The 14,429-nt window shown below is 44.1% G+C and overlaps 1 protein-coding gene across 8 annotated transcripts in view; it reads right to left on the bottom strand.

Annotated features, from left to right (window-relative positions):
• PKP4 (plakophilin 4) overlaps nt 1-14,429 on the bottom strand; it is a 70,469-nt gene that overhangs the window by 10,756 nt on the left and 45,284 nt on the right. For 3 of the 8 annotated variants that reach the window (XM_050340374.1, XM_050340375.1, XM_050340369.1), the window contains 7 exons: nt 11,582-11,713; nt 11,246-11,436; nt 9,891-10,446; nt 7,305-7,496; nt 5,651-5,859; nt 3,319-3,447; nt 2,070-2,283 (listed from right to left, as the gene is read on the bottom strand). In XM_050340374.1, coding sequence (XP_050196331.1) covers nt 2,070-2,283; nt 3,319-3,447; nt 5,651-5,859; nt 7,305-7,496; nt 9,891-10,446; nt 11,246-11,436; nt 11,582-11,713 — 1,623 coding nt within the window. The remainder of the gene's footprint in view (nt 1-2,069; nt 2,284-3,318; nt 3,448-5,650; nt 5,860-7,304; nt 7,497-9,890; nt 10,447-11,245; nt 11,437-11,581; nt 11,714-14,429) is intronic. The other 5 variants (XM_050340370.1, XM_050340371.1, XM_050340376.1 and 2 more) reach the window with 2 other exon arrangements.

Below are 14,429 nucleotides of genomic sequence, written 5' to 3'. Positions count from 1 at the left end.
GAAACAACAGCAACAAGTCCAGAGTGTGTTCCATTGACCTATCAGCCAAAAGGAACTGCCATCCATCTTTTATCCTTGGGCAGCAATCCCTACTTTCCCTGCACTGCAGTCTCTGTACTCGACATTCAGATAGGGAGGTATGAGGCCTGACATAAATCACCAGTGGAACTGTATATACAAACAACACGCTAAACACAGCACTGAATCCTCTTTTTCATCATAAAACACAGCATAAAAGTCACCCCAAGTCTCACCAGGTACTGATCTTACTCAAATATTCCCCTCACACACACATTGTTTTCCTGACTGTACGGTTGCACGGCCATGCACACTCAGCAAATCCAGCCAGCAGCAGCTCCTCAACAGCCCCTCAACAGCTGCCAAACCAAAGGTTCCCCTTTGACTGGATTTTGAACACCCATTTCTTCAGAAATAAATTATGAGGGGACCAGACAGCAAATGCTACAGGAGTTCACAAAAACAAAAGTTTATAAGACAGCCTAAGTTTTTAATACAGTCACACTAAAATGAGCAAGACAGATCTTTGCATGAGACACCTTGTTGTCTTCTCCTCAGGGGGGCTAAGAGAAGCCCCTCTAATTAAGGGGCTACATGGGAGAACACAGACATGAGGAGATTTACTGATTGATTTTGTCTTGCTTTCTGGTTACAGGCAGATAATGTTCTTCCTGTGTCCCACAGGGGTTCCTAGAGCTCATGCTCTCGGGGTTCAGCTCACACACAAGGATAGTGCAGCCCTGTTACAGAGTGGGCTAAAGAGTGGATGTAAAAGGCACTTCCAAAGAAATGGTACCTGCAAAATTAGTCCTGTAAGACAATTTTCTGGATATGATTAAACTACATACAAAACTACTCCCTAAAGAAAAAAGACCTATCAACAATGAATGCTGCATATTTTTAAGCGCTCAGGGATTTTTGATACTTTCCATACCACCACAGACCCATTTTAAAGCCATGTTAAAAGTATTATTTATGATTCTTAACTGCAGCTCCTGTACAACAAGATTTGCTGTCTCAAATCTTCAAAGAAAATTGATTACCAACTGGGAAATTAAAATATAATTTAAGGAAAAGTACCCTCTGGAGTTGTTGTACTGGGTTTTATCACAAAAGTTCCTCCAAGAAGCCCATTACACTTGTGCAAATATTATCTTCTCCATGGGGATGAGCCTAGGAGCAAATCATGGGAGTCTCACTGAATACCCATGGCCAAACGTGCCCAGAGGCTGGACTCACACAGAGGCAGATCAGTTGAGTGATTAATGATTTATTTACTGTGTTCAGTATGTGAAGGCAAAGGCTCCCCTAGGACCCTCCGTCTCTTAATCTGGGAGAAGCCTTGAGCTGTTCATGTCCCAAAGCAGAGATGTGTGGGTTACACAGCCCTTCAGTCCTCACCTTAAAATGAGGACACAACCTCATTATTTGCAGGGTGCTTATTTTAAGATAATTGGGACCAAATTTAGTGCTTGTTAGAAATACACCCAGAAGGTAAAGGCAGTTATAATCTGGGAGGTTTCCAGTCAAAGACAAGGAAAGTGGTATTAGGAGCTGGTGCAATGCTGTATTAAGGTTAGGGATTAAAGGGTAATTTTGGATGCCCTTTTGTTCCTCATGGTTGTGGAGGTACACTTAAAAACAAGTACGTAGCTGTTATGGAATCATCTGCCAAAGTCCAAAGAGACAGCCTGAGACTGTAGGTAGAGGGGGAATTTCTAAGAAGCTCCTTTTTAACAGCCATGAACTGTGGAAGAGTGAACATCCCACACACAAACAGCTCTGGACCAAGGAGTGCTGAGGCCATTGACCCACCCCAGCAGATCCCTGCTGGTCCCAGCACCTCTGCATGTGGAACGAGAAGGAATTTCTGCTCCCTGCTTTTGTGATACTCGAGTGTGTGTCAATCCAAGTGCCGGCTCCAGCTGCCCCGGGTCTGCCTGACACCCACATCAGGAAAATCACACAGACTGTGAGTACTTGGCACTGCCTGGGGGAGGAAAGAGCCTCAGAGGGTAAGAACACAGTCCAGGAGGGGTCAAGCAGCTCACCTGTTACCAGCTCCTTGACCTCGGCATCGACCGACTTCCTCAGCAGCCGCAGGAGGGCCGGGATCCCTCCCACATTCTTCATGGCTATTTTGTTCTCGTCAGTAGACTTCCCATAAACCAGGTTCCTCAGCGCACCACAGGCATTCTTCTGAACTTCCAGGACTCTGTGATCCAGGAGATCTACCAGGTGCTTGATTCCTCCCAGCCTACAGACCTGGAAAGTAGAACGTCAGGCCCATCAGCACCCACTGATCTCACCCATCTCACTCCACAGACGTAAAAGGCTTTTGTTTTTATGGGAACCATACATTCCATTCTACTTCCAGAAGAAACAGCTGCTGAACCTTCCTGACTTGATTGTTATATGGCCCTCCAACACTGAAAAGACTGAGGGGCATTTTCAGTCACTTGCTGTATTCAGAGGAGAATTGTTACTGCTTTAATTGTTTCCCAGCAATGTAGTTTTTAAAGTAATTTCCTATACCTCATAATTTTTTTTAAGGAATATTAGAAATAAGTGCTGATTATTACTGTGATAGTCACCAGAACATCAAAACCACCATTACCTTTTCATCTGCCTCCCAGCAATAGTGAATTATGTTGGGCTATCTTCTTATAAAAGTTGCACCAGCATTTTATTAACACAAACAAAATTTATACTGAAAAGAACAGATTGACACATATATAGGATGTGAATTAAAAAGCAAGTTCTTTCAGACTAACTGCTCACAGCTGCTCTGCAAAAAGAGCAGTTCTTCAAGTGCAAAGTTTTTAGAAATTTCAACAATGCTCTTAATATTCACCCAGATGTATCCCTCCCCCACACCACAGTGACATAAACACTGACCTCTACGTATTTCTAGGAATGGGCTCCTTTCCTTTGCCTAACAGATCACTCATTCCCTGTGATGCCTTAAACACTGATCAAAAACAGCGAAAGCCTTCTAAAGCTCCTGGTTGTTCCAGTCTCCTGGTTACACAAAGCCAGGCTCTGGCAAACAAACTTTACAGTTCTGCTGGATTACAGATCTTGGAGGTAGAAGATTTCCATAGAATTCCCATGCAGCTCTTAGGACAGGAAAACTTTGTGTTTGTGTGTAACGACACATCCCCAGATACTGCCATATCCACGTGGCACGCTGGAAACACGAGGTCACAAACGCTGTGTTGTGCTGAAACCCACGAGCAGAGGCCAGGCCTGGCGTCCTTGCCCCGTGCCAGGGGCACAGGCAGCACAGGCAGCACGTACCTCTGTCTTGACCCTGTTGTCCCCGAAGCACAGGTGCTGCAGGTAGGCGGCGGCGTTGGCCTGCACCGACGGGAACTGGTGCTGCAGCATGTGGATCACCTCGGGCAGCTCCGGATCCCGCCACGCAAACTCCCTGCGTGGGGACAGCACAGACAGGGCATTACTCCCAAACACAGGGTGATCACTGAGTGCAAGAACATCCTGTCAACAATTCCAGTTTTGTCCTGGAGTAACAGGGCAAGGAGGAAAACCAGGCACGTCACATCATCTTTTAGTCTCCAACTGGACAAGGACACTATATCCATGGAGCTTCACTTGGCTTGTGGACCACACAAATACAAACATACACTAAAGTTACACCAACTCAAATGCTTCAACCTACATAAATATCCCAAACATTAATTATATATTGCAACTGATACCCCCTCAACAGTGCTGCTCAGAGCCATCTCTTCCACAACATTTTTCTCTTGGTGCTCAGTGTTCTTCCCAAGCTGAAGCCAATTAAACATCAACAGAACCTGCACACCCTGAAGTGTCATTGGCAGGATCAGGTGCAAGAAGTTTGGTTTTTTTGAGTTATTCAGAGACTGTAAATTTAAAATTATTGAAAAAAACCCTCTTTATTAAACAACCATGATTTTGTGCAGATCAATCCTAGAAAAGTCATGAAACACACCCATGTCCAATTCAAAGATACAGAAATACAGTTATTAATAGTTGCTGGGCAATGTGTCTCCGGTAAAGAAGGACTAGGGGGGGATGAAGTAGTATCTCAAGTTTTCCCATGCTCAAAAATCCAAGTAAATAAAAAAAAAAGAGCCAAATATGTTCCAAGAACAATACCTGGGGAGTTGTTCCAAGGCTAATGTTGGCCTGGCTGGTCAAGTCTTCCAAGGACTCACCCAAAGAGGAAACTCAGTTCTGTGCCCACTTTGAACTGCTTAACAACTCTGAGGTTTATTTCTCCATACTAATGATAAGAAAACCTTAGGGCAAACTGCCTTCCTAGTAAAACTAGTAGCTTTCCCTCTCATTCCAGAGTGGTGCTTCCCAACAGCCCACTCTGGGGCTGTGTAACCTGCTCCTCCAGCCCCTGCCACAGCATGATATGCACATACAAAACTGGAACAGATTAAATGGAAGCTATTCCACTGGGAGATTACAAGGTGAGAAGGTGCATCAGCAGTGACAACTGAGTCAGAATTTCTTTAAAGTTCCTTGCTATGAACGTGAAGCACCTGTGTTATAAGTAACTCTTCTTGCCACATGCCAGAGCAGTCAGCCAGCAAGTTTTTACATACAGCTAAGATTATCCTATTAACATCATTTGGATGAATGGAGCACTCAGTTGAATGAAATTAATCCAGTTTCTCAGTATGTATTAAAATAATTAAATATATGAATTTCCACCAATAAACAGAATAACAAAATCCATTAAAGCAGTTATTCTATTGTCGAGATGGCAGGACCAGGGATTCAGTGTGAGGCTCCCTCTCAGGCTTCCCTGGTGCCCAGCGTGGCCCTAGGACAGCCCCCAAGGCATAGCCGAGCCCAGCTCCTGCAGGAGCAGCTGCCCCAATTCCCGCTCTCTCTGATCCAGCAGGATGTGCAATGTGCTTCCACTGCCAAGGATTGCCTGGAAGCTGCCTCAGTGACCAGCAATCTGAGGAGGGACCAGAGTTCCTACCAATTCCAAACCCCGACTGAACATACACAGTGCCATAAATCCCTCCAGGCTGTGCATGGCCTGGGCTTTGATACCCCCAGGTTCAAATACAAGGTTTCAGTGCACAGTGTCTGTAGTAAATGGCAATGACAATATTATCCTTGTCAGTGGCCCACACTGTGCACAGACATTTCCAACAACAAAGCAGTAATTATTTAAAAAATACATGTGTTCACTTTCAAAATGCCACATTTATAAATGATTTGTAAAGTTACTTTGTTTTGAAATTTAAGCAGGCTGCTCATGTAAAATTCATTCAAATAAATTAGGTTTGTACTTTTGAATTTTCAAGCCCTAATTTTCATTCATATAATGAGAAAACTCTCACTACAGTACTCTGTAGACTTACTAAAAAATATTTGGAATAATCCAGTCAAATATCCTCAAATTTGTTAGTATTTCCTGTAATAACTTCTCCATGAAAATAAGCACGGAAGAAAAATGTAACAACAGAATGCGTAACAGCTGCTCTTTCGTACTGGAACGGGCAGCCTGTGTTTGTTATTTCGGCTATAAAGGCGCAGATCTGCGTCGCTAAATGAGTCGTGACTGACTAAGCCATGGCAAACCGCACCAAGGGGTGCCCCAGGTGTGCAGTGAGACTTGCCTGGGGTCCTTGTGGATGCTGTCGATGGAGGGGGAGCGCGTGGTGCCGCCGTCGGGCGCGGGCAGCGCGCGGCCGTAGCCGGGCTCGGGCAGCCGGAACGGCACCGCCCGCAGCGGCTCCGCGAACGCCGCGGGCAGCCCGTAGTTGCTTCTTTGGTATGTGAGGGTGCTGCGCTGGCTGGAGGAGCGCTGCAGGTTGCCCACGCCTAGGACAGAACAGTGTCAAAACCAACCAGGTAACAAGGTCTGCTGAACAGAAGGGGCCATACCCAGTTAGCAGTGCAAGCAATGAAATATCAGCCTTGAACACGCGCACAGTTCCACGTGGGAAGCTGTCATCAGATTTCAGGGAGCAATTCCTCAGTGTCCCAGGGAAGGTGCAGAGGTTAGTTACAGAATGAAAGGTTTGGTGGGATCAGGTTTGTGCCTCAGCTTGTCTCAACAAGTATTTAAAGTGCCAACAAGTAGAAATCTGGGTCAAAAGTGATTTCAAAGTTTATAACATCAATTCACCAACTACACCAAAAAGGAAAAGTAAGTAAACAAAAATTTACATTGTTTATTGTTTATATGATACTTTGCTTTTCCCAACTACATGTACGTTTTCCCTAGCAAAAGGCAACAAGAGGATCACTCCGAAGACAAAGCTGGGCAGTTCAGGAACAGGAACATGCATCTCCCTGACTGAACAAAGCTGTTGTGGTGGCTTTTGTTCTTCCAAGTGGTATTAAGTAGACAAGTAAACAAAGAATTCCAATTTCTAGTGCTATTTCCTCATTGGCACATTCTGACAACCTCCATTTACTATAGGTTGTAGGAAGTAGGAGAGCTGCAAAAACTGGCACCTCATTCAGCACTTCATTCTCTTGGTATTAGAAAACACTAAAAAAGCCATTTTCAGGTGTGCAAAAACATGACATGAATTGGCCAGTTCTCTACAATTTTTTCTGGAGTTATTTAAGTAACTCAGTCTAATATTTTGAGAGTTTTTTGAAATCACTATACAAACTATTAATCAACCTTAAAGAACAAACTGCACTGCAACATACATTACATTTCTCCCTGCAGAAAATAAATCCTAGTACTAATCTAATGCCTGTGCTCTTCATAATACAGAGTAGCAATTCTGTGAGGTACTAGAGGAATATGTCAGTTCCCACAGACAATCCTCAGCTGTAGCATTTACCATTATCCTTCGCTGAGAAGTTGGGTAAAATGCTATTTTTACTGTGAAAGATGCAGTAGGTAATTCTAGTGGCAAGCTCTCGTTTTACTGTATTGATGAATAAAAACCCGATGAACCAACTCAGTTCATAAGAGAGTGATGCAGAGAGAATGCAAGAGGAAGCAATAAATCCCGTGTGTCATGAAATATGCTTATCTCAGATGTACCTGAGCGTGCAATATCAAACAGAACACACTCTGACCCCAAGCTGACACTGATATATCGCCCCAGGCATTCCCTGCAAACACCCCGAAAGCCTTCTAATTCCCGCTGGTTATTTTAAGTCCTTCAAACCTGGCTTTATCTCCACTAATTGATCCCCTCTAGTTATTCCTTTGCACTGGCATTACCTATCTGAGCCCTGCTCTCCTCTATCCCCGTGTGCTGGGACGCGGGGCTCGGGCAGAGCCCGTGGCCGTCACCCACCGGAGCCGGTGCGGAACAGGGCGGCCTGGGAGCCGTGGTGCAGCTCGACGGTGCCGTGGTTGGGGCTGCGGAACACGGGGCTGTAGAACGTCCTGCCCTCGTAGATGGGGGTGATGTGCATGTCCGGGGACACGGCCGGGCGCAGCTCCTGCCCCAGCTGGCTGTGCTGGCTCGCGTACGAGCTCCTCAGGCCTGCAACCAAGCACAGGGAAACAGCGGCATGGGCCCTCTCCGATGCAAAAGAATCCAGCTGGCAGGACTGGATCTTTCTTCCTTCACCAAGAAAAGGTGTTGGTTACATCTACAGCCACAAAGATTTATTTATTGCTTTTTTTGCCATTATTAAATGACCCATACTGAAAGACTCACTGACAAAGCAGCATTTCTTTGATGAAAAGACACTGACGATATGACGTTTTCCAACTCAATATTTTTGCTAGCATTTACAGTTGAAAGTCTAATCCATTTCATGCTTCAGAATAAAAGCTGAGTCAACACATGCAGTGCACAGGTTCAGCAATGACAGGGTAAGTGTGGACCTGACAGAAATCCCACTGTGACAGAGGGCACAGCCTAGAGGGGGTTGTAATCCTGAAATGAAACAGTCCATAGCAGTAAGAGCAAACATCTGCTCAGTAGTGGCAGCAGAGATGTAAGCACACAGAGAAAAGTGTTTATAAAGGTTTAAATAGCCTGTGATGTGAATAGATACACATAGCTATGCTGCAGCTGGGTTAGATTTTTGTCTTCACCTTGCTATATATTAGTATTTCATGCAATGTGTACATATAAATGTGTACAGCTTTGTCCATGTTGGCATTACCACTGAAGGCACTAAAGCTCTGGCAGCTATCAAAGTAACAGAACATGCAAAATGAACTTTGCAAGGGTGACAAAATGACAGAGATTACAGAACAACTTCAAAAGTACAATGGAGCAGTGATGTGTAACCAAATGTATCCTGCATTTGAGTATTTCCCCCCAGAATCACACACCTGCTCTGCCACAGTGTCTGCAAGGGAACCTTTGGGCCATCACTAAGAAAACACATCTACAGGTGATGAGAACAGAGGGACTTCACCAGGCAGAGGGGACAGCTGGACCCACCCCTCCAGGTGACAGTGCCATCTCCTGGGAAGACACTCACCCCTAACCGTTCTCCCAGAACATACACCCCACGGAAATGGAGACTGCGAGCACAGGAGGAAGAGAGGAGCTGATCCCATATCCATCCTCTCCTCATGCTTACACAGCAGGGAAGAGCTCTGGGTTATACTGAAGGCTGCCACAGCACTAACCTTTCCCACTTCCAAAATTCCTCTCAGAACACAAACTCATCTACAAATTTGAGTTTCAGATTTCAGGTGCTATATTAAACTGCTCCCTCTAAAGGAACATGAAAACTAATTTATACTAGAAAATGCAGGAGTTTCTTAACAAACTAAGGGATTCTTAGTTTGTAACACAAAGCACAGGGAAGTTAGGGTATTTCAAGTTTCCTGGAAAGATTACAGTTCAGATGGCTATAAAATAAGATGCTCTCTCAGCTTGACTACCATGTTGGTAATTACTTCCTTCATTCTGAAAACATCCCATTTAAAGTGTCTGTTTCTGAATTCACTATCCCCATAACTATTTTTCTAAAGATCTGTCAGTTCACCTGTTTAGACAAGGTGATATTCCCAAGCAGTGGTATTTGTAAAGTACCTTGTTAATATTTTAAAAGTGCAAGATTGCTGTTACACCAGAAATGATGCGGTCCTAGCCTGTTACAACACTGCACAGCCTTTCCCATCAAACTCATTCCTACACTCTTATCAAACTGGCAGATTATTATGCCTTGCAAACAGAGGTGAGGGACAAGATACACCTTTTGCTGAGGAATGAGAGTATTTTGGAGTTTCCTGCAGTGTGACAGTTTAAAAGAAAAAACAGACATTGCTGTCTATTCAAAAGTGCACATGATTGGAAAATCACCTTGTCTGTGCCCATTCAGATGATGGTCAGAACAAAACCAGTCACACACACAACTTAAAATGTAGAGTAAATGCATCTTTATAAGAATTGCCTCTCAGATTAATAGATTCTACCTTTTAGGGCTTTATTTTAAGCTAGTATTAAAATGGTTACCCTATATTTAACTTGAAGTGTGAGATAGACATGAAACATTAGTGGAAAATAAGATTAATATTCAGCGGTGTTAAGTTACATATTTTAAGAAAGAACTAGACATAACAGTAATTCCAGGCTAGTATCTCTTACTTTATGTACAGCCTGCACACACATTTAAATGTCCTTTATCTTTGAAAATGCTGACATGCCTCTGGAAAACTGAAAATTTCACTTAGCGACTTAAATAATCGGATTTAATTCAATGCCTAGGCAGCAGTTAGTAACCACAGAGAAAGGAGAAAGCCAGTATTCACCAGGAACTTGTGATTGATACAGTGTTTGCCATCAGTATTTACAATTGCTTTGACATCCTCCTCAGTTATGTCCCAGCGCTACAACGTTTCCCCCCCAACACCCAGGTTTTGTACAGCTGCGATCTGTGGAGTTCTCCCCGTGTCTGTCCCTGTCACTCACCTGTGAGGCTGTCGGGCCGGGGGGGGACCATCCTCTCATAGATTTCGTACTGCTGTCCGTACTGCTCAACGTCGTGAATCGTCCTCTGCAGCGTCGTTCCCAAGTGCTGCGGAACCGCCGTCATGCCGGAACGCTTCGGGGAGGAGGATCCCAGCTGAGGCTGGGACGGAGAACCCACTCTGGTTTGCACGTCGGCGAGGGCCAGAGGAGAGCCCACTCTGCCCACGGTCTGGTACTGGGAGGAGCCGCCGTTGGGGTTCGCCTGGCGGGACGTGAGCGAGCCGACGCGCCGCACGGCCGAGGGGGACGCGGGCCTGTGCGCCGCGAACGGGGACGCCGCCCGCTGCACGGGCAGCGTGGTGGAGGAGTACCCGTGGGAAGCCAGGGATCTCTGCTCAGCCACGCTGGGAGAACCGTACCCGCTCCCCAGGGACGTCCGCAGAGACCCCCGCGACGGGGACACGCCGGTGCTGACCACGTAGGAGGGAGACTGTGCCCTGGATGGGACCGAACTGACCCGCCTCATCACTCGGTTGGTAGCACTGTTTACTGACGGCTGTTTAAAAACAAAAACATTTATGAGTTTCATAAAATCCCATTGTGTTCTCCTGTGAAAGAGACAAGTCAGCAAGAAAGGCACACGATTTAGTGGTATATACAGGCAGTGGAAGAGTAGCTTCAACACTAAGCAGCATCCCTTCAAGGTTTCCTGTAACTTTTTCTAACCAGTGTTCCACAGTATATAAAATGGAAATTTAACATTAAAAACCTATCTGTTCTTCATTCTCATTTGGTTTCTTATGTTAATCTGCACCCAGGTTTTCCTTCCTCACAACTCAACCACTTTGGAAACCCTTGAGCAGTAATGCAGAGTTCTGATATAAGCTCATAAAATTCTGACAACTACTGTCTCACTATCGTTTCATTTACTGAAAAAGGAGGGGAAAAGCCAGAAACATTAGAAGGAACACAAACAGTACCTTCCTTTAAGCACTAAGTTTACATACAGGCTAAATTCTAGGAGGTGTTCCACACTATCACAATGAATTCTGGGTGAGTGGTACCTTCTTGATACCCTGCCAGCAGTGTACTCTGCAGTCAGGAGTCCTCACAAGTGCTACCTCATTTCAGCTCCCGTGAATGACCCAAATCACATGTGTGTTGATCCCCGCAAACAAGCCTGTCTGCCACAAGCCACTTTGGCTTTTTAACCCGTGAAAGTGTTAAACAAAAGTGCCATCATTAAGTCATCATTAACTCCCGCCCACACAAAGGCAGGCCCAGCTGGGAGCTGCTGTCTCTAAATCCCACTGGAGCCCAGGCACAGCCAGAGGAGCAGTGACTGGTCAGGGTACCTGGACTGACGTCTGCCCTTCAGCGCGGGAGCTCCTCCCCACATGGTTGTTGGTTGGTCCAACGAGGGAATGCTGCTGTCTGAGCTCTGACTTGCTCAAGTTTTGGCTGTTATGGAAACTGCTTATTTCCTGGTAACCACTGTCAGAATAAGAATTCATTTGTGTTGAACTCCTTGAGTTACCTACAGACCCTGTAGATATGAAGCCAGCATAAGAATAAAAGCATCAATAACTTCACAAAGTCTTATATAAATTTGTTATTTGTTGCATTCATAACTATTACATTTTTATACCATCACTACAGAAATTCTAATATTTAAAATGCACACAACAGACCCTCACTTTCATGGAGAGATGTCTGCTCTGGCGAGTAGAGGGTCCCTTGCTCTGCTTCTGTTCTAATGTCATAAGCATTGGTGTGAACACCCTCTGACACCTGGGGTTTGCTTACACCGGTGGGTGGAGGATCTGAAAGAATAAATTAATTAGATAAATCCAGTGTTTCCTATGTAAGTTTCCTGCAAACTCAATCACCATCATTTTCTCACACATACTAAAAAAGGACTTAGTCCCAACAGAAACAGTTTACTGGCAGACAGGAGTCATCCCCCAGACTCAGTAAAAAGGATGTTAACATGAATATCTGAGAATTTGGTTTCCTTAAAGTTTTGATGCAGTTTTACAATTCTAATTTTTCAAATATATGTTCCAACCTATTTTAATGAAAAATTAATTGATTACCTAGTATATCTACTCTGTAGAGCAGAAACACTGTGCAACTGTGCTGCTGTGCCCAGAGGACAGCTACCTTTGTCTTAAGGGCCTATAATCAACACCTCCAGATGCAAAAGGCTGAGTTCAGTTTCATCCCTGTTTGTGTACTATCAACAGCATTGCTGCTAATTTTATATAATTTGTTCTTCATATACCACTATCTAAATATTTGCTTCTCAGCAACTCGAGCTAACTTCAGCTCTAAGAATGTCAGCTGAACTGTACAATGGACAGTGCCATAGGGAAAGACAAAGGAGACACGGCAACCCTCTTATGAAGAAAGGAAAAAATTAAACAGAGTGTAGGGGAAAAAATGGACAAAGATGATGACACTGAATCAACATGATTTGGACAGAAATATTAAACATTCAATTGCCATCATGTTACACAGGCAGCAGAATCACAGAATCACTGGAGCTGGAAAAGCCCTCTGAGCCCATCGAGCCCAAGCACTCCCCAGCACTGCCAAGGCCACCCCTCACCCCTGTCCCCAGGGGCTCCATCACACAGCTGGTAAATCCCTCCAGGGATGGGGACTCCAGCACTGCCCTGGGCAGCTGTGCCTGGGCTGGACAGCCCTTTCCATGAGGGAATTTTCCCAATATCCAACCTGAACCTCCCTGAGGAAAGGGAATAGGTAATGGAGGTTATGTTTAAAGGTAACACCAGAAATGTAAAGTCTTGCTGCAGAAATTCCTGAGTGAGCCCAGAGTGACCCAAAGGGAACATGAGGAGCAGCACCAGCCCAGTCCCGAGGGCTGCTCGCTGCCAGGAGCTGCGGGCTCTGGGCAGCAGTTCCTGCTGCACAGAAATCCTCTGGGTTTTACCAGTAGCTGGACACAAAGTGCTGGTGTCTCCCTGTCTGCACAACAAGTCATAATGTACCATTCATCCTAAAATGTTATTCAATAATTGCTAGAACCAGGAATGTTTGAACACTATTTGGATTAAAAAAATATATTTTAAAAAAATCAATCAGTCTTCAAAATTCTAGACAGCACAGTTATTTATCAGTAGTATCATTCTTAGGTCAAAACCAGCTTATAAAATTTGATCCTAATTAATTTACTACAATAAGAGTACTATGACCAAATTTAATTAGGATTTAATAAGATGTGTTACTACACTTCCCTTAGTTCAATCATCAGTATGCCTAGAAACAATCCAGAGGACCAACCCTAAAGAACTCTCTTCACAGCCTGTTACACCAGCTCAACACCAGAGGGTAACAGCCACCAGTGGGTATTTCATGTTCTTCAGAATAAAACACTTGGGGAACTCAGACATTTACATTAGAATTACATCCAACTTCAGTACTTTAATCTTCAATCTTTTTTGTTTCACTAATACAAGGCCCTGTTATTTCAGTTCCTGGATATTACACGATACTAAATCAATGTCAGACTGACAAATAATCAGTTTGGGGAGAGACACCCAGGAAGAATAAGGTCCAATTGTGCCGTGCAGTGCAGATGTTCCTCAGACTGAGCTCTGAGCCCAACCCTGCTTCCATCACACATTGGCCACCAGGCAAATGCTTTCACAGGGCTAAAAAATAAAGATTGTTTAGACTGTCTAACAAAGCCAGAATGCACAATAAAATAAATTGTTGTCTTTCTATTTCTCTCCACTACCAGAAATCATGAGGAGTGCCCTGAATAAAATAATAGCCTTTTTATAAATGGCTGCTGATCTATTCTATTTATAAGCATCTGCAAAACAACATCATTTTATATTTCTGTGAAAATTCTGTACAATTTTACTGATGCAGAAAGCAAACACAGCTATGGTCACATCTTATCCTCTGCTGACGCTTTTGACATAAACCACTACCTACAGTCAGAACAAAGGTGACTTAGGGCAGTGTTTTCATCCATCTTTAACTCCAGTATTTTCAGATTGCAGTTGGTAAAGTAGAATCTAACATTTCTACAAAACACAGCCCCACAGTGAATTGGGCAATAAAATCTACAATTATGCCAGAATCACAACATAAATGTAAACAGGAAGTGAAATGTGGAGCAAGAAATTCTAAGCAAGAAATAGTTTTTTTCCAACATGCAATTACTGCAGAGAAGGCTGCTTAGGTTACAGAGATGTGAGAAATACACATCTAGGTTTGCATTAACACATACAGCATTGAAATAGAAATAGGATGTTTTGCCATATGTCGAGTGACTGCTTAGAAGGGATATGCACAGGATATTTCTAAAGAAAAGACACACACAAATGTGAGGGGAGAACTAAAGGAATAAAATAAAACCACGAGCAGAAAGAAAGAAAGAAACTAATAGAAAGTCAAGGAGAAAAACAACAGACAAAGAGTGAGTTACAGAAAAATCAGAGGAGGAAACAAAGCAATGGAATGCAATTGGTTGAGATGAATCAGTAGAATGACGCCAGAGAGCTG

This window comes from Myiozetetes cayanensis, unplaced genomic scaffold (genome assembly GCF_022539395.1).
Source record: "Myiozetetes cayanensis isolate MyiCay16 unplaced genomic scaffold, myiCay2020 scf9, whole genome shotgun sequence".
NCBI lineage: Eukaryota > Metazoa > Chordata > Aves > Passeriformes > Tyrannidae > Myiozetetes > Myiozetetes cayanensis.
The sequence above is the reverse complement of the archived record's forward strand: the minus strand, read 5'-3'. Positions and strand labels throughout refer to the sequence as shown.